Raw genomic sequence first — 25,141 nt, 5'->3', positions numbered from 1 at the left:
TAATACACGGGTCCAAAATGACCCGCTAACACTTCAGATGGCAGCAGAAAGCTAACACCAGAGGAAGGTTAAAATCATCTTCACCACAAACAGCTGCAGGATTGTGTGTGGAGCAACAAACCACCGGCCACAGGGCAGCCATTCACACACACACACCGGTACGTATAGAGAAACACCCATGTACGCATTAAAACATTATCTTGATTCCAGGTGGAGGCGGTAATTGATCTGTTTCTTCATATTTAGTTTAACAGCAGGTTATTGGGGAGGATGAACGGCTGCCACAGCCGGGCCAACTGCTCCTCGCTCTTCTTCACCAACAAAATGCCCCGTCCCAGACTTAAATGTATCATTACGGCTGCAGTGCATGTCCTTTTGCTCGCTGTGCGGGTAATGGAGCCCTGTCTCGCTGCTTCTGCTAAGACGTCCTTCAGTTGTCAATCAAAAGGACATGTCCAGACACGGTTCCTGAGAGATGCAATGATGATATACTGTCTAGTGTAAAAAAAAAAAAGAGTTTGTACCAAAGCTGCGGTCATGACTTGCAGAATTAAGTTGTCTTTGCTCAAACTCTTTTTTCACCCTCTTAATGTTTCCCTTTTTAGCTCATTTCTGCCCCTTTTTCTTGTTGGTTGCATTACTCCATGTCCCTGCCAGCTGAATGCATGGCTTCTTTCTTCTCCCCTCCCTTGGTATTTAGTTGAAATGGTGCAACTCTAAGCTGCACACAAAGTGAAGTTGCCTTGCAGTGAGTTCACAAATCCACCTGAAGAAGTTATGCTTCACTGTGCGTCTGAAGAAAGAGGGATGGGGAAACAGTGTCCCCTCGGGCCTGTGGGAGAGCCTGTGTTCACAGCACGCCTTTGGCAAGGGGGGGGGGGGGGGGCAATTAAAGAACACATATAGTACACAACTAATCAAAACAGTACGATGAATCAAGCAGGAAACATTTGTGCCCTCTTTCAATTTTATGCTGCCTTCTTTCGTCTTTACAAGACCATTTTAGTGTATTTTTTGAATCTGAGATCATGGTCCCTTGTGGCTGCATGATTTAGAACCATTCACACAAATTCTTCAGGGCTTTTTCAAATAGAGCCTCCATCTGTACCCTGACGATAAATGACATTCCTGTTGCCAGTATGTAAATGAAATACTGTTCCTCTCCAACTCTTTCTTTATCTGCCAGTAGAATCTCATTGGTATTTTTCTTTCACCTCAGTTATCTATCGCAGTGCTGCAGTCCACCGGGACGAAGGGATGAGATTAAAAAATATACTTTTTTACTGTGATTTCCCATGATTGAATGCTTTCAGCCTCCTGGCAGTTGGAATTATGATTCCTAATCTATTTTATTTCTTTCTCTAGATTTAATATTTACAATCCCATGGTGCAGTTGCTGTCTTAGTGAGGCTGAGTATGGCCATCGGTTGACTGGTGGTTGCTGCGTCTGCTGGTGACATACAGCATGTCTCATACTCACAGTCACAGTATCGTCACTGTGGGTGGTCTGATTGAAGCCAGAAAACCCATTTACTTATGGTAAGCACAGATATGGTTATAAAAAAACCTCCCTAGCAAAACATACGCTAAAAAAAATCAATTTGAGTGTTTTACAGCCATGCCGTGCCACATCCAGTGCTGGGTTTTTGAAATCAGTCTCAGCGAACGTCTGGGCTTACAGTCTGCCTGCCTAGTCATGCAGGAAATACAATATCTGTGTGGCAACGCTGTGCTGTATAATTCCAGGGAAAGAAACATTTTAATAGTAGTTGCTCTGGTAAAGCCGAGCATCAGTCATTTATTGTTTAGTTTTTAAGCCAGTCTCTGAAACTTTTCTCTTCATACATTAGGAAAAAGTGCTGTTGTACTGTATGTGCATGTCATTCATATCAGGCTACATTCTGCTTCCTTATGTACAGGTGAAGATGAATGCTGACTTTACAAAAAGTATTTAATGTTCACTCCCTGGTGGCTCTGGGATAGTGAACCTATAACTCTGAGTAGATTAGAACTGCATTCTGACAGTTGGGGGGTGAAAAGGAGTTTGATATATTGGTTTATATGCATGCCGGCATAAGCCTACAGTTCTGGGCCTGTTCCCAAGTGGAGAGAGTAATGTGTAGAATAGGGATTAACTTTGCTGAAAGCCTAGAACTTGTCTTTTCTGGAAAGTAGGACAACTGCCATCTTTGCAAGGAAGGTATTTTATCATCATGGTACTGTATCCAGGTGGTAGATGTCACACTTTGTGGGTACAAATATGATACAAATGATATGTCACCCAACTGACAAGACGAGACACGAGATAGGGTTAAAGAGATCAAGATGAAATTATAAAACTATTTTAAAGAAAACCACAATGAATAAGTAAGACTGGAAAAATGGTCCTTGATTCAAGTGAAAGTCACAAAAAGAAAAACCAGCACTGAAAGGTTTTGCCATAAACTCAAATGACTGGCTTCTCTCCTGTATAACTAACAGTTACACCAGTAATTATTCCATATGTACGCTGGAGAGATAGTCTCTTCACTCAGAGAACCAAGGTTACAACGTAGCCAAGCTTAATTTTTGGCAGAAGTTACCAGTTGTTTTGTACTTGAAGTTATCGTTGTACAGTAAACAGAGATAAATAAAGCTTCTTTTATTGTTTCACAGTAATTACGTTAATTATTACGTGATTAAGACAATTTTTTCGTTCGTGCTGAAGCTAATGGGGATCCAAATAAAAAAATAAAAAAAAATGACGAGGAACAGATGATTTTTGTGAAGAAAGATTCTCTTTTCTCCTCCTCCTTCATTTTAGTCATTGCAGCAGTAAACAAGGAAGTATGCTACCTTAGTATTCAACTGCAATTGAGCGTTTGTCATGTGCACATCCTATTTATTTTTCTTTTACCAATCCTCCCTGCAACATTTCAGACTGATCTGGTCCTAAATACAAGTGTTCAAATGGATGGATGTAGGCCTATTTTTACTCACCAATTTTACTGTTTTTAATGTTGGTAACTAAGGCTACAGGAATCTATATATGCTTCACAAACAAAAGTGTGTTCAATCATAACACAAAGTGAATTTTAGACTTCTTTTACCCCCCATACAAAGTCAATAGAAAAATGTGAATGAAAGATGCAAATCTGTTCTAGGCAGCACAGTTTTTTTGTGGGAAGACATGTTCATGCAAGTTGAAACTATTTCTCAAACAAAAAGGAGAAGATTTCAAAGCAAAAAGTTGCTTCACATTTTGTATCTACACAGATAGAGTAACAAAAACTCAACAACGCGTTTATTATGGCTCAGAACAAAAAGGACGGGAAAGATTTGGTTTACTTCTTGTTTAATGTGCCCTGAATGGGTAGCGATGATTGTTGTTTTGGTTGAGATATGTAAGGTAAAACACTATGGAGTCACAGAATATCTCCTGGCTGTTTATGGTGACCCAAGCCTGCTGTAAATAAAGTTGCACTCAACAAGTATTTTCTTCTATCTTTCCCTCTTCTGTCCAGTGGACAGATTGCACATGGCTTTAGTTTCCAGCTAGTTTGGGTCTGATTAACACAGGGAGATGAGCCGATGTATCACTCCATCAGGGGCAGATGGAGGGACTGCTTATTGTGGCCACTTAGCCATTACATTAGGATACTTACTCACATTTTGCCCAGTTTCTGCACCACCCCCCCACCCTCTACTGCAAATCACTTTATTGTGGAGATGCAGTTGATTGGCCTGGCAGAAGCTCTGACCATCCTGCCATCTGTGTTTTTCTGTCTCTCCTTTTACAAAAGCACACATGTAGCTTCTATGCTACAAGCTAATGTTTATTTTCAATATAGTTTTTTTTTCAATTATTGTTTAGTCTAGAATGGATGATGTTCCAAATAGTGAAAAATCAGTGAATGGATGAAAAAAAACAGTGCAATGCAACTATATTGATAAGCAATTATATGGAAGCAAATAAAGAAATACTACACCTTCTCTTCCTCCAGATTCTGAATTGTGCCAACTATTCCAAGCAGTTAAAGCAAAAGACAAAACCTATTTCAGTCTGTATATTAGGGACAGATAGCAGATACGTAAATGTATTGTACTATGAGATATCATTATCAAATCAATTAATACTACTATATTAGGCTACTATAATAATTACAATACTTCACTTTCTGTGGATCAATTATTTGATCAGTTAACCTACATACACACTCTGTACTCAGACTAGGGTTGGCTGGATTAAAATCAATGGTTAGAATGCTGACAGTTTAACTTAAGCGGTGTAAAGTGTGACAGTATTTCCCTGTAGAGGATTCCAACACTGGGACGTAACAGTCGGAAAAACAACAGAGACCTTGCGTTCACTTGAAACTCGCCAGTGTTGGGTGCATTATAAGTTATTGTAAAATACCCTTTTCCCTTCTGGTGCTTGTTTTTGTCGTTTCCCAGCAATTTACTGGTGTAATAAGTCATTGTTATAAGTTATTGTTCAATCAATCATTTATTTTTGACCATATGGCCTTAGCAATAAACAAGCCATTCTTTGGTGTCGCCAACTGTTGTTTTGTGCTCCTTTTTTATATTTTATATTATATACATTATAAATGTATATATATATTTCGGTTCAGGCACTGGTTAGGCACCATTTTAAGTATTTTTAGCACTGGTATCAGAGAAAAAAAAACAAACCATATCCAACCCTAACTCAGACTCAAAGATATGTTCTTTTTTCCATCACTCATTCTCTATTTTTGACTGCCTCAGACCTGCTGACTTTCGCTCTCTCACCCCCCCCCCCCACACACACACACACTGATTTGCTTTCTGGCATAAGCCTGCAATTCGAGATGGCAGGTGTCAGTCAAATGCTCCCAATACGATTGAAATGACGAATCCACTAAACAGGACAAAGCTTTTGACTGGGCTAAAACTGGGTCAACTGCTAAGCTCTGTTTTAACGCCAACATTTTTGATAAGTGAACGGCCATCATTGTCCCACAACAAACATCTGATTCATCTCAACATTTGAGATGTAGTACGGTGCAGGGAGAAGGATACATTTATGCAGTTTATCTGCTTTAGAAAGCATAATTGGACAATTTGTGTGCAGCTGCATTAAAAATAATTGCAGGTGTAGCCACTGTGACGGTCTACATATTCATATTACTCCAGCAAAAGCATAATTTCTGCCACTAATTATCATAACGGCTGCTCCTGTTCACAAAACTATTGTACTTGTGTTAGTCACTCTCACATCATATGATGATTAAAGTGGTAAAAAAGTCATTAGTTCAGGACAGGTTCATGGTTAAGCCCTCTTCCTCCTCTCTTTCTTTCCCACTTAGTATAGCCTATGGTCTACCTGTATCCATGGCAACCTGGCGGCAGAGCATTACACGAGATTAAGGGAACTGGAAGGCAAGAGACAGGGGCATATTTGTTTTGATGTCTTCACAATGCATAAAAGAGGGTGGCAGCCGCTGAGTGTGTCAACCCATGATGCTCTGGGACACCTCTCTGCCAGCGGCCACTTTATTTATTTATTTATTTTTCTATCGCATTGACATTTTCAAAAGTGTCAAACAAGCCAAACGAGAAAGCATCCGCTTCATCTCTCACACCCTCCATTCAAGATCAGATTCTTTGCTAAGCTATTTGATGTCATGCTTTGCTTTGTTTTTATTCCCTTGAAATATGAAACTTGCTAGTTTCTTTTAAACGATGTGTGACTTTAGCTCACTGTGACTTTTACAGTTGGATCCGAATCTCACTGTGATATGTGCAACAATGATCTAGAACAGTAGCCCCCATTCCCTCATTTTGGTGGGAAATGATTATTCTGCTGCAGAAACCAGCACGTTTTTTTTCAGATCTTTACTTTTATCTTTTGACAATGTATAATTTTAGGGCTCTAAGAAGTAAAAAAAATTAAAATCTAAGGTTAGAAGCAATGACATCTCTCCATTAGTGCTTGTATAGGACCTGAGAATGTGTGTGTATTTCAGGCTTGTGTGTAGTGTGTAATAACAACAGAGTGTAAATTGTAGTTTACACATAGGGGATCAATATGAATTATAAAAATTAAATTAAATTATAAAATTATACTATATGCAATGTATAACACCTAAAACCTAAAGAGGTAGTTTTTGAGCCTAAATGTAACCAAACTTCAAACACGGAACTTTCACCCAGGAGATTGGGGTTTGGGTCCACTTTGGGGAAAAAAGTAACAGAAGAGTTCTAGTTTTAAAACTTATGAATCTAACTGAGCCATAATTGGAAGTCAAGAAACGTAACAAATGTAATGATTTCAACCCAAACCACAATCTTTCTCTAAACTTAACTAAGTAGTTTTGATGCCTAAACCTAACCAAACTGAGTCCGTTTCACAACAGCATTTTACTTGGTGACCCTCATAACAGGCCATGTCAGAAAAAAATAACCCTTTTATGTATCTGGGATAGATTTTTCTTTTTATCCCTTCAGTTATCTTGTGACGCCCGCTGTGGTGTCCTCACGCCAAGGGTGTGAATCATTCATGCATCATCTGTTCAAATTAAAAGTGAAATGTTTGAGCATCTCCTCGGACATGCTCTTTCCATTACCCTATAATTATACATCCCAGGAGCCAACAAGAAACCCCACCGCCATTCTGCCCGACTCCACCTGCGTCCTCCGCGTTCACGTCAGCCAGAACACTCGTCAATTGTCCGGTGACCAATTCCACCAGTTTCTGTTCCATTTGAGCTCATTTGCTGCCAATTCCTCTCCCATCATCCAAACTGTTTTAGGTGGCCTAGATTGGGCCAATTTCTTCAAGCAAAACATTTCATTACATCCAAAAAATGAACACATGGTGACCTCCGCTCCGCTCCCAGCTCCTATGTTAGGTCAAGGCTTCTTCTTTCTTCTTGAGAAAAAGGTATTTGTATTTTTTACAGCCAACTGTCGAAAAGAGCAGTGGCTGCACAATCACTGCTCTCGTAATGATATCAATCAGAGCCAGTCAGTGTGCTTGCCTTTGAAGTTGCATGCTAATTTGGGCCTGAATGAACCCCATCTTAGTACAATTTTGTCGCCAGCTCTGTGATTGCATTGATCAAGTTAACCTGCGTAGTAACTTAGTGAGGGGAACATGTCTTGATTTGTCTGTCAGACATTCATGGGGAGAAAATGCAGCTTCAAAGTGGAGAAGCTGGCTGAAACCGGCAAAGGCCAGCAGTGACTGGGCAGAGCGCCAGCATAGTGGGGCTAGGAAGTGCTTTCTTTTTGTGCCAAACATTGTTTTGGCACTGTCGATATCCTCACAATTTGCCCATGGAGCACGAACACGGAGTCTGGCACTCGCTCAAGGTATTTCACTGAAGTAAGAAAAGCTCTCTCTCATTCTTCTCCAATGCTTCTTAAACGTTTGACCCCACACCCCATTATTTCTTGTAGCTTTCGCAGGTGTGTTGGAGAAACTGTTCAGAGAATTTACTCAATTAAAAAATAGCATTGCCCCAATATAAAAACACAACAACAAAAGTCAGAATTGCTTTATCATCATAGTATAATTCATCGTGCAGGTATGGCCTCTTTCAGAATGTTATATTGGATAATTTTGTTCTGTGTATTAACATTTTCATATTTGAGCTGCTTGAGTTCGTGTTGATTTAAACTACCTTATATATACTGTTGGGTAGTTTAGTCCACAACAATGTATTACAGTCATGTTATCTCCATGGCAACTAAGCAAACTCAAGTTACTGAAACTGTAGTAGTCCAAGTAGCTCAATATTTAAATGCAGTACTTTGGAAATTTCTTTTCACCTCTGGGTGTATAGTTTTGTTGGCTATATAATAATAAACTAAATTTGATATAGCTCTAATATTTCTCAGGGGATTAGTAAACGGAGCCTAATCCTGCTGCTGAGAAATGAAAAATACAAAGCAGGGCACCTGGTAAGCTAACCTGGTAGAGTGGGTGCCCATATACAGAGGTTAACTCGACGGCGCAGCAGAAGCGGCCCTCAACCTGCGGCATGTCATACCCTTCTCTCTCCCCTTTCAAGTGTAAACTGTAATATCCAAATAAAGGCCTAAATGCCCAAAAAGTAATCTTAAAAAAAAAAAAAGAGAGAGAGAGAGTAAAAACTATGAAAACTCAAAAAATAACAAAGGGAGAAAAAACTTTCTTTTTATATAATTAAGCTGTAATTGTGAAGCTGTGCACTCTGGTACAGTTACTGCCAGACACTCAGCCACTTTAATTGCCTTCCACAGGTGAAAACAGCTTCTCCTTTCTACACACATGTCCAATTACAAAAGTCTAATAGCCTCTCCAATGTTTATATAGTCAGACTTTTCAAGTTTAGCGAGCAGTTAAGTTGTTTCTGTGTCTGTCTGCTAATTGGAATGTGTGAGGCGATGGCAAATTGGTGGTTCAATTCTCTAGGAATTGACACTGAGAGGGAAAAACAAAGAGAAAAAGAAGGCCAGTGACAAACAGGGCCACGTTGAGACAGTTCGCAGCTGCCAAGCAGGAAGCTGCCCTCATAGTGCGACACATTAGCCAGCTCAAACTGGGTGCACACAGGAGCTGCCAACTACCACTCCTGCTTTTTCTTCTCTCGCACATATACTCCTACAAAGACAGGTGAGCTTTTCGCACATGCCACTGCTTTTTTGGAATAAGCCGTAGCAGGGCCAGGTGCTGCGGGAAAGTAAGAAAGAAAAGGGGAAAAAAAGAAATGCTAAGCCTCCTGTGTGGACATTACGGTGGCAGGACTAACAGCATGCCTTCCCAAGAGACACCTTGGCTCTGCTATTGTCACGACTGTGGACACAGCAAGTTCCTGCAGCCCTCTGAAATTAATACAAGCTGACCAGCAGCCTGCTCTCACAGCCTTAATGGAGACAGCAGGCTCATTTGGGGCGACAGAACCTGTGACTCCCAACAAAGCCTGGGTGTCCTGCCTGGGCTGGGACATTAACGAATGCCACTCTGCATGAAGCGCTCTCCTGATTACTGCTGACTTTGGCTGGCCTAAGTGACATAACCACACCAAGGTGTCTTTCACACAGACTTGTCTTTTTACAGAGTATAAGAACATGTACTGTATCTCCAAATGAACACTTTACATTTATTCCCCTCAAATGTTAAAGTGCAGCTTCATTAACATGCATTCACACTCTTCTGTGCAGGATTTGCTCTACCGTTACAGAATGGCAAATAATTGGTAATTTAGCGCTGCGTTACGCTGATTGTTTTACGCATCAATAAATAATATTCAAACATCTGACTCCTAACGCAGGGCCAACCACTGATTTACATAACAGACACACGCACACACGCACAAGCACCAAAGTCAGACCCTTTTTGTAACAGCTGTCTCTCAGCCGAATGGAGAACTGATGGCTGCCTGGTGGAGTTCTGCGTCACTGTTGCTCGTCAGGGTCAGCCCCCAACACAATCTGACTTAATGGGCACATTTCTCCACTAAGCTGAGTAACCGTAATGTTCCTCACAGACGGTGGGCTGCCTGTGAATGCTAGCATGCTTATGGGTGGTGTTAGCCTGTTAGCTCTGAGTCTATGGACTCCAAAAGACTTGAGTTCTCATAGATTTTAAGTTTTTTTTTTTTCAAGTGTGATCAGGCAGCTCACCTTCAGGAAGAAAAGGCATAGTTATATATTTTATCTGACCTGGCTGACAAATATATTCTGCTCCAGAGAGGATATTGATTAGGTGCATCACACTCAAATCTGGCTTTCTGAACAATAAGCCATCCATCCATCCTTTTCTGTTTCTTTTTCTTTTGTTATAAACCTAAGGCCTACAACTGTGTAGATTTTGATGTTTTGAGTTTAGGCTGTTTAAAAAGTCAGAAGACACAGCACAATGAAAGAAATATTCATTCACATTCTTTGCTGTAAATCACATTTACAAAACCTTTTAAACCCCCTAATATCAATATTTGTATATTTCTCATGAATCCAGTATTGATTGGACTATAGCTAGCTTACTTACTTACTTACTTACTCACTCCCTTCCTTCTGCCTGCTCCACCACCGCACAAAATTACTGCAAAGAAGAAGTGCAATATTAAAGATTGTGACACATCGGCAAGGTTCTCGAACAATAATAGAGCAGCTGTCATTACCCACGGTGTGGCTGTTTATAGCACCGTTATCATTAATTCATCACATTAGAGGTTATACTTCAATCATAATTATTGATTATTGACTATGATCATTTCATTTATAGAGCCGATATCAAAACAGACGTACACAATAGAGGATAATGTGAAATAAAAACAATCAAATTGGATGACAACATAAACTGTTTTTTTTATTTTGATTCCATTTCTCAACTTATGTTTTGTCTCCCTATGACCTGACCTTAGAAAGTCTTGTGTTCACATGATCTAAGAAACCTTGAGGTGCACATATTCTCACCTCATGTTCTTTAAAAAAAACTTTTATAAAAAATCATGCGTTGCAAATAGTATATGCATGTTTTTTGTGCATACAATAACATATGAATACAGTCCTTACTCTTCAGCTATCATGCAAACGTTTCTCTACTTTTTCACTTTCCCCACCCACCTTCCGTTGTCACGCTCCATTTCTGCTCCTTCTGCACTTCCTCTTTAACTTGGTGAGCAGTAATGTTCAATTAGCATCAAAGGGTGGAGACCCATGCAATATCTATGAGCTGTGACATTTGTGGCCAGACGGAACCCTCAGATGACCCTGAGGTCTTGCACATTGAGGTGTCTGAGGAGTATCAGACACCATTACTCACCATCTCGGAAGAATATTCAGCCCGGCGTCTTCAGCCCAAAGATATTCCCGTTCTTGTGATAGGTCAAAACTCCTAGCAATCCTAAGAAGAGTGTCAGAAGGATTTGCGTTTATTTATGTTGTTGGTCATGCCTGAAGCGGTCTTTTTTCCCAGCTAGTGCAGTGCAATTTCTTTTTCTAGGTAGAGGTCTGACTATATTTTGTTGGTATGTCCAAAAATCAGAATGCCAATGTAACCCAAGTTACATTTGTACAGAATCAACAACTACCCAAGGAAAAACCGGACCAAATCATACTGGCATGTTTCCGGAGAAATGGCTAAGGCCCAGTGACCACAGTTTTACAGGTGCTAATCTCAGGTGGAAAAGCTACAATCCCGATGCCCTCAAGCATGGCTCTGCTCTGGCATTGCCTCAGTGGGCACACAGTCAATACTACACCATTGCTACTATGACTATAGTCCTAGTAACAATAAGTTTGGATAGAGTCAAACTTGATTATTTATTCAGACACTACTGTACATGTCCAGACTTTTCAATTTTACGTATACAAAATAATCTAGAAAATTTGCAGGTATGGAAAATTATTGGGAATAAAATGTGTATAAAAGGAAACTGGAATGTAGAATGTGTTGCAGTTTGGCATGTAAATTTATATCACTTATATTACTTACGTAAATGTATTACTTATAAAATTTAAGCCGGGTTAACCTTTTTCTCATATGAGTGACCTCCTTTCTCTCATAATAGCTCCATAGTATTTATTTGTCTTCCTCACTCCCTGTGCCTGACTCCTGCACCTGGGTCTTTTGGCAGGAGTTAAGTAAATCTGTTCAGCTTTCGTAACATTATTTTGCCTTCAAATTGATAAAGCATGTCCAACCCCAAATAACAATCCTCTTTACTGTCGAGCTGTGTGTCTGAACTAGAGTCGGGAATTGTGTTGATGTGTGCCAGCGCGGAGACAGGGAGTGGCAGCAGGATGGATGCCCCCCCCCCGGTTAGAAAATGAGTGGAATCACAGTGTTTTCCATCCAGCTGACAGCCAAGACAGATGGAGCTAGCAAAAACTGCAGCGCAGCCCCAGCCAAAACCATGGCAACAGCATGTAAGCGGCAACAGGAAGCCTGCCAGGCCAATCGGAGAGAACAACGCATTGTCATCTAAGTAGGTCCCCAATGTAGACTCAAGAGGATCCGTTTTAACGCTTGTGAAAGATCGAGAGATATTATACCTTATGTTTCAAATCCTAAGGTGATGATTTGATTTTGACTGCACCAACTAGCATTTTAGATCACAGGCAAATGGCATGTCATCAGCAGTGTCTCTGTGTAGTGCTGTTAAACAGAAGCTGACAAAAGCCGGAAGGCATGTCTGTGGTTGATGCCTTTTTAGAGAGTTTACATACACAGTTTTTTGTGTGAAAGGGCTTCCTCTTTGTTGTATTTCTTTACTGTAGCCTGCAGGTAATGTGTCATTTTACTTTGCTCCTCAGAGCAGAGGATCAGCTGCACAACAGTAACCGTACAGCTGATAGAGATTTGTTGTATTTTTACGTGAACACCAATATGTCACTATTCCCAATATTCCGATTTTAAAACAGGTCATGTGAACAGCACATTTCCGTTGGATATTCCGAATAAGGCTTTTTTTTCCGAATATAGCTTTTTGTGATTAAGACGTGGGATATTCAGGTATTATTCAGGTTTTAGAGACATTCTTTAGCCATGTACTGTATACACTGCATTTGTAAAATGCGTCTCAATCAGGGTTTTTACCTCAGTTAACTGCCTCTTGCCTGTTTACGGTTTTCATTAGCCATGTCAACAGCTTAGCCAGAATATCGTCTTTATAGGAATAAGGGCCAAACCCGGAACATCATGTAACATAGTCATTGTCTCGCTCAATGACAGTCATGTACACTTGACCTCAGGCCTTCGCAGTTTTGTTATAAAAAAGTGTTGTTCTGTTATAAAAAGGTGGTTTCACAGTAAGGGATTTGTCTTAAACTAAAAGATTTAAAGGATTGGTACAAGATTTGTGATCTAGAAAATGAACCTGCTACCAGGCATGTAGAAGGCAGACATTTAGTTTTCTCCGCTGTGGGAAAAAACCCTCCCAACATTATCATACCATCTACATCAGATGTGAAGGCACCTTGTATATTGTGGGAGGCCAAGGTAAATGTCATAAAACATGTTCTCATTGCAGGTAGGGGAAAAAGAAAATAGGATTGCAGCACATTTTCAAAAGTGGGCATCAAAACTCAGCTCTTTTTTATTGGAATTTTGTTTATTGGAAACATCGCATTCAATTTGTGGCTTAATTGCCTGATACTGAAGCTGGGCGTGACCCCTACATGACCCATTTCTACAGTTCTTAGATCAGTCCTGTCTGCCACATTCTGCCACTCCTGCTGTGGTTGCAAGAGTGCAGAGCTTAATTAAAGCGTGCCACAAAAACAGACTACCATACCCTTCATTTCCAGATGAGTTCTGCAGCACTGTAACACTTATTACGACTCCCATTATTGTGTGTGAGATAGATAAAACATCCATTGACAAAATACATTATAATAAATATATATTATCTTTATCTTAAATAGTTTTTTTACTGAGGAAATGCCTTAACCTCTTAAACATATCCCCATTTTTAAGAACTTGTGGAATTGAGTGTCTTACTCGTTTCAATTTTCTTAGAAAAGCAGGGAAATGTTGTGGTTCTGAATGGCAGTTATCTACACTACGCAGCCTGTGCACTGGATTAAGCCGAATTGCCTTTTATTCACGGACTGTATGGAGGATTTGTGATTATGTACAGGCTTTTTTTTTTTTTAAGGAGGATAGATTACACAGAGTTTTTGTCATTCAGGGCAGCAACTTTACTCCAAAGACACCACCCTTCAGAGGCACAGTGAAGTTAAATGACAGCATATGGTCCTTGGGCTGACATGCGTGACAGCACATCCGTGGCCTCCGAGTGCACTCTGCTTACACTGCCGTACATCCTTGCCACCTTTCTCCTTATTGTCAACCACTGACTCAAACCTCCTGTAGAAGCACCAATGAAGGATTCATGCCAGAAGCATTCATCTCTGAAAGCATGTTATATGGCATTAGGGGTGCAAGATATATCGACATAATATCGATATTGCAATATCAAATGTTGCCAACATGGTTCAACCCTATATGGGATCCTAATTTACAGATGAAGAGGACTGTCTCTCTCTCGCCTCCACACACTTACAATTGCTCACCCACATGCATGGCATCACATTGGCCATATCCTTCACTGAGTCTAGTCTTTGAGGAAGCTGGCAATGCTTTGAAGACCGGCTCTGCCATCAGGAGATTTAAAAGAAGCCCCGCTTCTCTCTCTCTTTCTTTTTCACTCCACAAACAGCTCCTATCGCCAACTGAACCGCAGATACATGCTAGGCCACACAGATAACTCAAATCTGATCTTCCTCATCGTGCCTTGCCTCCTCTTATCCCAGTCAAAGATACAGACACAAACCACCCCCATTCTCTCTCTCACTCTTTCTTTCCCACTGATGCTGTGACTGCTTTATTGTCTGCACTTTATCCTTCACCCCCTCACGGCATTGTGTTCCTCCGATCTCATTAACACTCTTGTTTAATCTAATGGCTCTTCTCTTGTAGATCATGTGTACCTCTTTTGCAGAATGAACAGTTATTTGCAGCTATGTTTACTGACCAGCAATTAGAGATGTCTTGAAGGTGTGGACGTTTTCATATAGAAAAATTCAGAGATGAACACTTCTGTTCGCCTTAAGGCAACCATTTGCACTAAAGAATGGCAGTCGTTATTTGTCATTTCTGCAAAAGGAAGACTTCAGTCTTCATTTAAGTGTTGGAGGGATGAGATTTTGGTCCCCAGAGGACAAATCCTCATGATCCTCACATCATTGTATAACTTTGAACCATAAATGTAGTGCCATTATCTGGTCAAAGTTTCAGTTGGCATCAGGCATTTTGGCATCAGGCCAAATCAGCCGCTTGAACAGGAAAAATCTTCATTTAGCTGGCAATTTTACCATAAAATGTGTTCAATTTTTCTAATTTTGGACATTCCACTTGCCACTTTCATCCAAAATGTCAGTTCTGGACAGAAGATATCTCAATCTAATGGACAGACTCCCATGAAATTCGTTGTCAAATTCTCAATTGGGTTCACCATTTAGAGTTTAGGAACTCCATGGCCTGTCCAATAGCAGTTAACCAAAGGTAAAACTTGTGTTTAATCCACTACTACTGTAGTATAGTACTTTTTGTATTGATGAACAGTCCAACCTCTGAGTGAATCTAGCAGTGCTTTAAAGTTTTAGATTTTGTCTCTGATTGCAGGGTATAGGGTATAACAAAAGTATGTGTGAAAACTTTAACCCATCACCCACACAGTGTTGGAATGTCTCAGCCATTTACATGTAACTAACTGACAGTCTCAGACTTTAAAAAGATCTCTGAGATTTCCTGCAGTTTCTCAGTGCCCACACAGGAAGGTACCTGTTAGCTCAGTGGGCCAGGAGGTACTCTTGTCCTCCAACACTAGGCCTGGGAGACTCTGTCATGGCCCTAATGAGAACTGGATCTGACATCCTCTCCAGCCACTGCTGCTCTCTGTATCCCATCAGCCCCAACTACTCCCTGTTCTTCTTACCCTGTATCAAATGCAGAGTGGTTATGGCACCAGGGAAATTGTAGGTTGAATTATTGATTGGTCAGTAGGTCTGTCTGGTCTGTTGCTACGGAGATTGCTGATCTTGTATGACATCCACATATTCAAACAGGTGTATAAAGTGTTACGTGACAGCAAATCTTTTTTTATTTTCTCAGTGTGGAGCGTTAAAACTGAGCGCCACAGGGGTAGCTGATCAAATCACTTTATTTTCATTATGTAAGACAAATGCAGTAATCACAGACAATACATACTATATTGAGATCCAGTGTGCCAACATCTCTCAAGGTGTGAAGACAATGGCTCGCAGTGATTTGCTGTGACAGGCAGCTCAGAGACTGCTCCACAGATCTAACAAGATTTTATAACGGAGAGTCCATGTATTTCTTTTAACATGGGTGCAATTAACTCTTCCCTCTAGATTCAAACCCTGCCACCCTCTTAAATTTCTTGCAGACATGGTATTGCAATACACACAATAATTAGCTAGATAAAAAACAGCTTTGCCTGCTTTACAAAAGAAAAAAACGGATGTATATAGTGCCACTCTGAGGCAATGCAGTAATATGGAAAGATTTCACTGAAGTTGAAACATCCCAATAATGACCAGTTATGTTTGCGACCGCCTATCAATTACATCTTCACAAGTTTTCATAATTCCGTGCAGCAGGAAATGTTGGTTTTTTTCTGACATTCGTCAACGACAAACACAGGGCACATATAATGGTGTGCTTTCGCACTCAGTAATTAGGCTCTGGGTAACATAAAGAGCTGAAGCAGAAGGCAGAGAGTATATATATATATATATATATACTATAATTGAATAATTTGCAAGGGAGGAATAACAGAAACTGTGACTGCTGTATCATACAGTAGCAGCAGTCAGCAAACAGTGAACTGTTTTGTATAAGCCCAGTTTAGTGGGTCAAAGGGAGGGGTAGAAAGTAGGCGGGCAGTTATGTGCTTGAGAGAAGAACGTTTAAGCTGATGAACATTGCTTAACAATATAGCTGTAACGTGGACTAATTCAGAGCTGCTCCTTTCCAGCGGGGACTTGATTGAGTAGCCGCCACTTGTTTGTGTTTTAATTTGGGCTTTGGTGGGTGCTTCCATTTTACAGCTGCGTTTGTTTTCTGAGAAGTCCTCATGTGTAATTTATTGGTTCTACTTTCGCATGTTCACCTTCTCACTCTTTCGCACAAATTATGCAGAGTACTTTTCGTTTCCGACATTGGCTGATGTGGGACTGCGTGCTCAAGTTAGCAGACAGATTTCAAGACATGTGTGTCACGCTGCCAGCTTTGCCGATGGAGACGCCAAAACATGTGTTGCAGGCATAAAATTACAGCTTTGTGGAACAAAATATGATAAAGATTAGCAAAGAAATCACGGGCATGGATGGAATAAAATGCTATGTTTTTAGAATTAGCATCGGTTAGCCTTTTTCTGGAACACTAATGGTTTGACGAGAACCTACATTACAATTTTGCTACTCTGTTCGTGTACCAACTTTGAATATTTAATATAATTTTTTACACACCACTGATGCTGCTCAAAACAGGCATCATCTGTAGCATTGAAACCTGATAGAGCTTTGTCAAAGGCAACAGTGTTGATCATACTAAGATTCAGAGTTGTTGAACCGTACTGTAGTCGTCTAAAGGTGCTGCGACCTGTGGAATCTTCTGCTTCATAGTCAGCTCGCACCAGCAGCTTGTGAAATGAAGAATGAAATCAATGTGCAAGAAAGTTCTTCTCCTGTCAGTTTTGTCAAATCCGGCTGAAATGGTGGAAACATTGGGGAAGATGACTGAGACTTGTCATATTCCTTTCAATCAGTGATGAACAAACCCCTATGTTTGAGATACCTGTAGTGTATCAGTTTCTTTTTGAATATTCCCCTTGTTTCCCAGGCAGACCCTTGAAGATACAGACAAAAGAAAAGGAACCTAATTATCAATGCTGCTGGAAGAGAAACTAAACAAAACAGGTGCAGACGCTGCTTAAAAAGAATCGACTTTTTCTTCCAGTTGCACTAAGAAAATGAGCATCTTACTACGGCCTCAGCAAAATGAACCTTAGATATCCCTCACTCAGCAGCATCCGCTGAACCACTTTTCAACATGTAGAAAAAACATATATATACAGAGTGCATATAGACTATACACTGCATATTTAGACCCATACATTTGATGACTTCAGACTGAACTTGACCTGAAGCTCAGAATGTAGAATTATCTTCTATATAACGATCATATTCAGTTAGGGTTCTTATGAAGAGAAAAGGTTCAGTTAGAACAAGATTTCTAGCAGTTAAGGCTAAAGTTATGACTTGTGCCCTGGTAGCTCACTTTGTTTATGTACTAAGGATCCGTCCTTACAGAGCAACGTGGGTTGGATTCCAACATGCTGTCCTTTACAGCACGCCATTCCACCTCTCCCTCTCACTTTCCTGTCTTCAGCTGTCCTATCTAATAAAGCCTGAAAAATAATCTTTAATAAAAAAATACACGGTTTGACTTGTAAATCATTAGTTGGACTGAACTTTTTTTGGTTGGTTTAGATGTGTAAACTCAATCCAAGTTTTACTATAATGAAGTAGCAATAAGTCAATTAACAATTGATCTGAAACTCTTTTGATTATCGATTTGTTCTTGAAATGATTTTCTGGCTGCTTAGTTTTGAAGGGCGGTCTGTTTTTCTTAGTCTTATGTGATAGTGAACTAAATATCTTTGGATTTTGGGACTGTTGGTTTGACAAAACGAGACATTTGAAGACGTCACCTTGGGCTTTTGGAAATTGTGATTGACATTTTGCCTTGGCCCATAGAGTGATGACACAAATATCAACAAAACCACTTGAGGCAGTCAGTCTTTTCTGTCCTTTTCTTTGGCTAATCCACAGGTAATAACTGTCGTCACAAGCTTTCTGTGGATCTATGAATGACACAACAGTAGGGCATGAGTTTTTTTTCCTTTTTTGTGGATGGGGACTCTATAGATTTGTTTATTGATCAAGCTGTCCTCCGACGTTCTTGACAAAGGAAAAAAGATGAGAAAAGGACTCTGGACTGGCATGTTGGTGCGAGATAGTGACAAAGGCAGAAGAGGTTAGTTTGCAGATCTATGTTTATAAGCTACCAAATAGGAATTAGTCATCTGTGGTCCAAAGAAAAACACATTTTTTCTCAGCAAGGCGACATCAGAAGATTCTCAAAATGTCACCCGCTGAGATTTTAGATTTAATCGTTATTTTTGGAGCACAGGAACCTGAAATGGCTTCAAATAAACTCTTCTGACAGAGGCAACTGGTTGCTGTGCCGGGCTTGTAAAAAGACAGCATAATGCATGCACTCTGCATGGGCTTTGGTCTCAGAACTAGAGGACAGAATCAAGGAAACCACAAACAGTCCCCTGAAGCTGAGATGAAATTTGTCTTCAGACTGTAGATGCGTGTTCCATTACACTGCTGCTTACCATCCATTTATCATCTACAGCAGATTTTCTGTTGTCTTTGTCTCCTATAGCTCAGCATGAAAAAAGGGGGTGAGGTGTAAAAGAGGCGGGGCTTTGTTCACATTTTTACTTAGTGACGCTGTTAGTGAGAGATTTTTGCAGCTGATGAAACACATCAGCAGTCAGTCACACAGTTAGTCATTTTATTGCCACAGTATATATTCACTGTGTCTGTAACCTGTCTAATCAGACTTGAGAAGAGGAAAAAGTAGTGAGATATAGTAGGTTGGTTGTCAAGCCGAGAATCTTGAAGAGTAGTCAAAACCTTTGTATAAGTAAGACGCTGTGATTCATCTTAAAGCTGGTGAAGGTGAATGTTTTTGTTAGTGTTTTCTTATTGTGTTTGAAGCTTCATGGCGTTTTGCTAGTTTGGCTGGTTGGCTTTTGTTGGAAATTGCCGGCAAACGAAAAAAGTAGTCCTACATGCCATCATCGCCTTTCTCCACCCAGGTGTAGGCTACTGTGTTTTCCATGACAGTAGGAATGCCCTTTTTCTCCCATAAGCCTTATAGTTCTTTGACATTTAAACTAAAGTTATAAATCACTTGAGGTGAAAATGTAAAGTGTTAGCTAACATTCACACACTTCGCGCCACTCTGAATGACGTTTGCTGATGCAGCAGACAGAGCAACTTTCACTGGCCTGTGTGGGCCACAGACTGGCCAATCATCTAGCTTTTTTACTGGCCATCGGGCCATTGCTTATATCGAGCCCTGCATTTATACACTTTTACGGCTGTTTACAGGTTGACCTTTGAACAAGTCACTATTCGCCACTAAACTGAGAGCAACTGCCTTGGGTCCTCCTCACGTCAGCCTTCCTTAAGCAAATGAAGCTGTCTATACAGGCCTGAAACTTGACGCTGAAATTAGAACATTGCAACACAACAGTACAATACAGTACAATACAGGGGTGGCTCAGGTGAGAAGACAATAAAGGCTTAATACAGCTAAAATTCAGATAGCTATAAATCTTACAGTTTACACATTCATATGACACCAATATTTGCCAAAAGCCACAAGATATATTGACGGCTAATAAATTAATTACTCAAACTAAGCTTCACATCCTGTTACGGCAGATATCATAGCGTCATATAAATGGACAATCGCGACAAACTTTCCTTTTTACACTAAGAGCAGATGCTGGTAAGACACAAAGATTATATGTTACCCTCTGTTACCTGTTAAACTCAATAAACAGACACGTAGTTAACAACAAGACATATGTGTTGCATGGCTATTATAACCGCCCTGTTTGTAGCGTAAATGTCATAGTTTTAAACAATAAGAGAATGGTGTATTGATAGTTGTAACTATAGCATATAAATTACGCAGTATTAAATGTTAAGTATGTGCACAAGAAAGCTGAGAAAGCTGTGGGAGATCTGATGAATGGCTAGGTTAACATATGATTTGAAAACCCTGTCATAATTAACATGAACATATTGACTTGTTAAACAAACATACACAGGCAACCTTTCACTCAATCTTTGAGATATGAAATAGGTAGTACATCGCTACCGTGACAGAAGCTATATGCCCCGTCACAGCCCAGCTTCCTATTTGCCATTCTACAGGAAAATCTAACTAAAAGGGAAGAAAACTACCTGTCTGCTGTCACATCAGATCAATGTTGTTCTTGGCTGAGTTCAACGATTCTGTAATTGTATCAGAGAGGCAGGGAATATTTGAAAAAATAACCAATGTTGGATTTTATTGATAGCTTTGTATTAGTGGATGTATGGGTAGGCGGTGCAAACACGGAAAGTGTAATTACACTAGCACTTCAGTAATGAAGCTCACGTGCTGGAGGAGTTTCTGTGTGGCACGAGAGTCCAGCAGTCTGTCAGAGAAGACAGATTTATGAACACAGCCCTTAATTTAGTTTCTGTGCTGCATGCAGTAAATCAAAGAGCTGATGCCAGCCAGAGGGGTTTTACTATAATTAATCAAGTAATTTATAAACAAGTAAATAAGAATAAATTACTGCAATATAATCTGCTGCCCTTGGTTCTTGATGCGAGTGTTTAGGTATTTCAAATTGCATGTGTGTGTCCGTTTCATCTAACAGTGAACAATTACACAAACTAAAGTATATTTCTGTAGTGAAACTCCAAATGATGCAAGCCCCGTGCACGTGTGTGTTTTGAATTAAGTGTGTGCCTAATGGCCTCTGGTATTGCTCGAGCAGCGGTGGTAGAAAGAACCGATGAGAAGACATGGGACCAGGCGGAGGGTCATTAGTGCTCGCTTTGATAAAATAGAGAGCCAGGGGACTCGAGAGGGAGTGTAGCGCGCGCTCGCGCACACTCGCGCACACACACACACACACATACAAAAACACACACTAGGTCAAGGCTGCTCTGTCTTTTTCTGCCAGAATTAACCAGTGACTGTGTACTGCCACCCTAGTTGCAACCTACAACTTATTGAGAGGGGGCTTGAGACAGAAAACAAATCACCGTGCCTTTTCCCCCTAAATGTCTGAAACCAACATCTGATACCTAAAAACCAAAAAGCCAAGTTTCAACACTTTTTTAAAAACTTTTTTTATCTTACTTTTAAATATACAAGCAGGTTTTCTAAAACCAGCTATAACTTTATTATTTATTTGGCCCAGGAATTATGAAAATTTTGGTTGTTGAGATTTCTGGTCATAATTCAATTTTTAAGTTGTTATGAAACACAGAATTGCACAGTGAAATGCAGCTGTAGCCCCCTCTACACACAAAATGTATCCTGTAAATAAATACTTAATACAACTAAATGTGTGAATAAACATAAAATCTATGTACAATTTGTGCAATATACGGGTTTAATGAGTTATATATATATATATATAATATGTTTTTTTTATGTTTTCAAACTTTTGAAAACTTTTGAAATGAACAAAAACAAAACACTGACACTTAATGATCATCGTATTTTCCGTCATCACTAACAGGTGTAGTGATGCACTAATATTATTCCTGTTTATAGAATGTGACATATTGGGAGTTGTTAGAAAAACATTGTGTATATGCCATGGGTACTCTTTTATTAAATCCATTGATGAAATCTGGAAGGGAACTATGGTGGATACATTTACTGCTTGAATAACAATAATAAAATAGCAACAATATATATAATGCACAGTAGTAAATTGAGTGAGTTTTAGACATTTTCCTAGTCATGATGAAGCACATTAGTTACACTGTGATAAATAAAATCTTATCCAAACTTTGATTGGTGTAATCAAGTAGTTCCTGCTTTAAGTGAACAGTTTGAATGTAATGTTGTCATTAATATTTGTGAGATGTTTGCAAACAGTAAGATGAGAAAAAAGGGGATCTTAAAGAAATCATTGTCCCAAACTGCAGCAAAGGACACAGTGTTATGATCATATAATGTGTATAACTAACAGTAAATATACAGGTACACTTTTTCACTTTGCTTCTGTAAAAGCGAGTCATTAATTTTCAGACTTGCACAAAGACTACTTGCACAATGATAATCCTAAAAATGAGGACCAGGGGTTTCTACCTATCTGATTCCAGTTTGTTTTTCAAAATTTCCTTACATATTTCTGCTAAATCACTGCTCCACACCACTGCCAAACTCACAAACATCTTTCTGGCTGCTTATTGTCTAGACTCTGTTTTCTTACCGTAAACCATGTCTGTCTCTTCTCACTTTCTCTGCTCTCTCGTCTCCAAGGCTTTCTAGTCTCTTTTTCTCTCACCTCTGCTCTGCTACATTTTGTTTCTTCAGACATAACCTTCTTTGTCAGGATTTCAGTATCTGTCTTCAGTTTTTTCAAACATTGTTCCCACTGGCTAATGGAGAGTTGGTGACTGATAATGCAGCCTATACGATGATCAGCCTTGGCCTCAGAGAGTCTGACCCAGGGAGATGGGTAGGAAGTGGGGTTTTAAATGGACTGTTGTAGATTACATCGATGAGATTGCTTTTAATCCTGCTGGAGTTCTGTTGTAGCAGGCCTTATGTTTCACATAATTAGCTTTGGAGGGGAAATGTGTGCAGGCCTGTGATTCCAAGCCTGTAAAAGTGATTCTTCTAAGCTTGGATGAGGTGTGTGTGTGTGTGTGTGTGTGTGTGTGTGTGTGTGTGTGTGTGTGTGTGTGTGTGTGTGTGTGTGTGTGTGTGTGTGTGTGTGTGTGTGTGTGTGTGTGTGTGTGTGTGTGTGTGTGTGTGTGTGTGTATATATAATATTTGTCTGTTTACTAAGTTGTCTCCTTATGTATTTTCTTTCCAGCTGTACAAGAGTAAAGTAATGGAGCTGGGAGAGAAGCTGCTGCCTGCCTTCAACACGCCAACAGGAATTCCCCGAGGAGTCATCAACCTGGGGAGGTGAGTCTCAGCAGCAGCCTTCACCTCTAAAAGTCCTCCATCCCTGATGAAAGACGATATTGAGTTACCACGCTGGCTGGCATTAATCAGCGCACATGCAGTTTATTCTTCTTGGCGACCAGAGGCAGAGCTTGATTCAAAAGCTTAGCTAAGTTTGACGCGAGAGATATCAACAAATACAAAATATTGAATTTTTACTTTCAGATATTGCAATGCCTCGGGACATATTGGTTCCAACAAATAATCCAGCACTTTCATGTTCAAAAAAGAAGAAAGTAGATGCAAATCTGTAATTTAGTAAGAAAATGTAGCTCCACATGAATTTTTAGAAATGAGAGTACCTATTTTCTGTGCATAAATAGTTAGTTAACAAAAATGTCCAAACAAACATTCTCCATTTATTTTGTAGCGACTGCAGGCTAAGCTTAACAATGACGATAACATTTGGATAAGAATTAATCTGGGTTCATAAACACTTTGGGAAGATCATATGAATATTATTTGCATGTATTTAAATTAGTTGATTTTTAATCTGTTCCAAACCATTAGCTTTCTAATTTAAAAATCTTTATTGACACAATCTTGTTAATTCCACTGTCACGGAACACATGTTATTTTTCCTTTTTAAAAACATCTGACAATGAACTTTTAAGTTCTCTTTCTCTCTGTTTAGTTATTTTTATGCAGGAGTGGGAATGACAAATGAGCCTCTTGTTTTGTGATTTAACAATTTTATCATGAGACAGAGAAACAATCTGACAAACTATGAATGCTGATAACGGCACTGTGTCGTGACTGTGACAGTCAAATTATCATCGCTAGCCTACATACCCACAGCCTGACTTTACCTCTGTCTCATGCATGAATTAATGATTCAACTTGATGAAATGGATCTAAAATTGTATGCACTGCCAATGTTTGAATATTGGAAATTATTTTGCCAAATTAAAAACCCCAAACGTATTTAATGTCTGTTAAGATTTTTGGGAAACCATACAGTAAACCCTCTTCTTCTGCTCATTCACTAATCTTATTTTATAAGATACTTCCTGGCAATTCTGTCCTCCACCTGCTACCAATTAACCCACCAGCCAAGCTGGACAGCTGCTGGCAGATTTAATTACCTTATTCGGCAGTAAATTCCTGCTACATCACCAACATGGGCCTGTGTGGTACAGATGGGCAGGAGGAACCAGGCTGCCCATACTGTGGTCATGTGGGGTGAATGGAACAACGTTCAGACACACAAACAAACTTATCAATTACACACACACACACACCCGTTACTTGAGAAGAACATACGCAATGTGTAACCAAACACAAGCAGGCAGTCAGCACTGTGCCCATAGGGGAGCTCGGTCCTGCTGCACGGCCTGTGGCTCTGACAGTGTGTGGGAAGTACCATCTCTGAAGCTACAAATGATGTACTGTTTTGCATTACTTAGTGTTATGATTCCTACCCTGCATGTTTATTGTTACTATCAAACATCTGCATGGGAAATTTAGCTCACTTTAGGTAAAATTTCAGATTTAACCACACCAAAACTCTACAAGTTGTTATTTTTTCTTAACTTTTTTAAGTGTTAAAAGTCCCATGACATAGTGCTTTTTGAATGCTTTTATATAGACCTTAGTGGTCCCCTAATACCATATCTGGAGTGTCTGTTTCACAAAAATTCCGCCTTGATGCAGAATTACAGCCACTAGAGCCAGTCCCACAATTAGCTTCCCTTATGCATGTGCCATTTATGAGTCTGTAGCTTTTGAAGAGGAGATAGGGGGGGCATGGTGGTAGCTGGGGGG

General features: G+C 39.9%; 1 protein-coding gene across 2 annotated transcripts in view; it reads left to right on the top strand.

Annotated features, from left to right (window-relative positions):
* LOC117945762 (mannosyl-oligosaccharide 1,2-alpha-mannosidase IA) overlaps nucleotides 1-25,141 on the top strand; it is a 182,289-nt gene that overhangs the window by 145,090 nt on the left and 12,058 nt on the right. For both annotated transcript variants that reach the window (XM_034873459.1, XM_034873460.1), the window contains exon 5: nucleotides 23,244-23,338. In XM_034873459.1, the coding sequence (XP_034729350.1) occupies nucleotides 23,244-23,338 (95 nt within the window). The remainder of the gene's footprint in view (nucleotides 1-23,243; nucleotides 23,339-25,141) is intronic.

This window comes from Etheostoma cragini, chromosome 6 (assembly GCF_013103735.1).
Source record: "Etheostoma cragini isolate CJK2018 chromosome 6, CSU_Ecrag_1.0, whole genome shotgun sequence".
Taxonomy (NCBI): Eukaryota; Metazoa; Chordata; class Actinopteri; order Perciformes; family Percidae; genus Etheostoma; species Etheostoma cragini.
The sequence above is the reverse complement of the archived record's forward strand: the minus strand, read 5'-3'. Positions and strand labels throughout refer to the sequence as shown.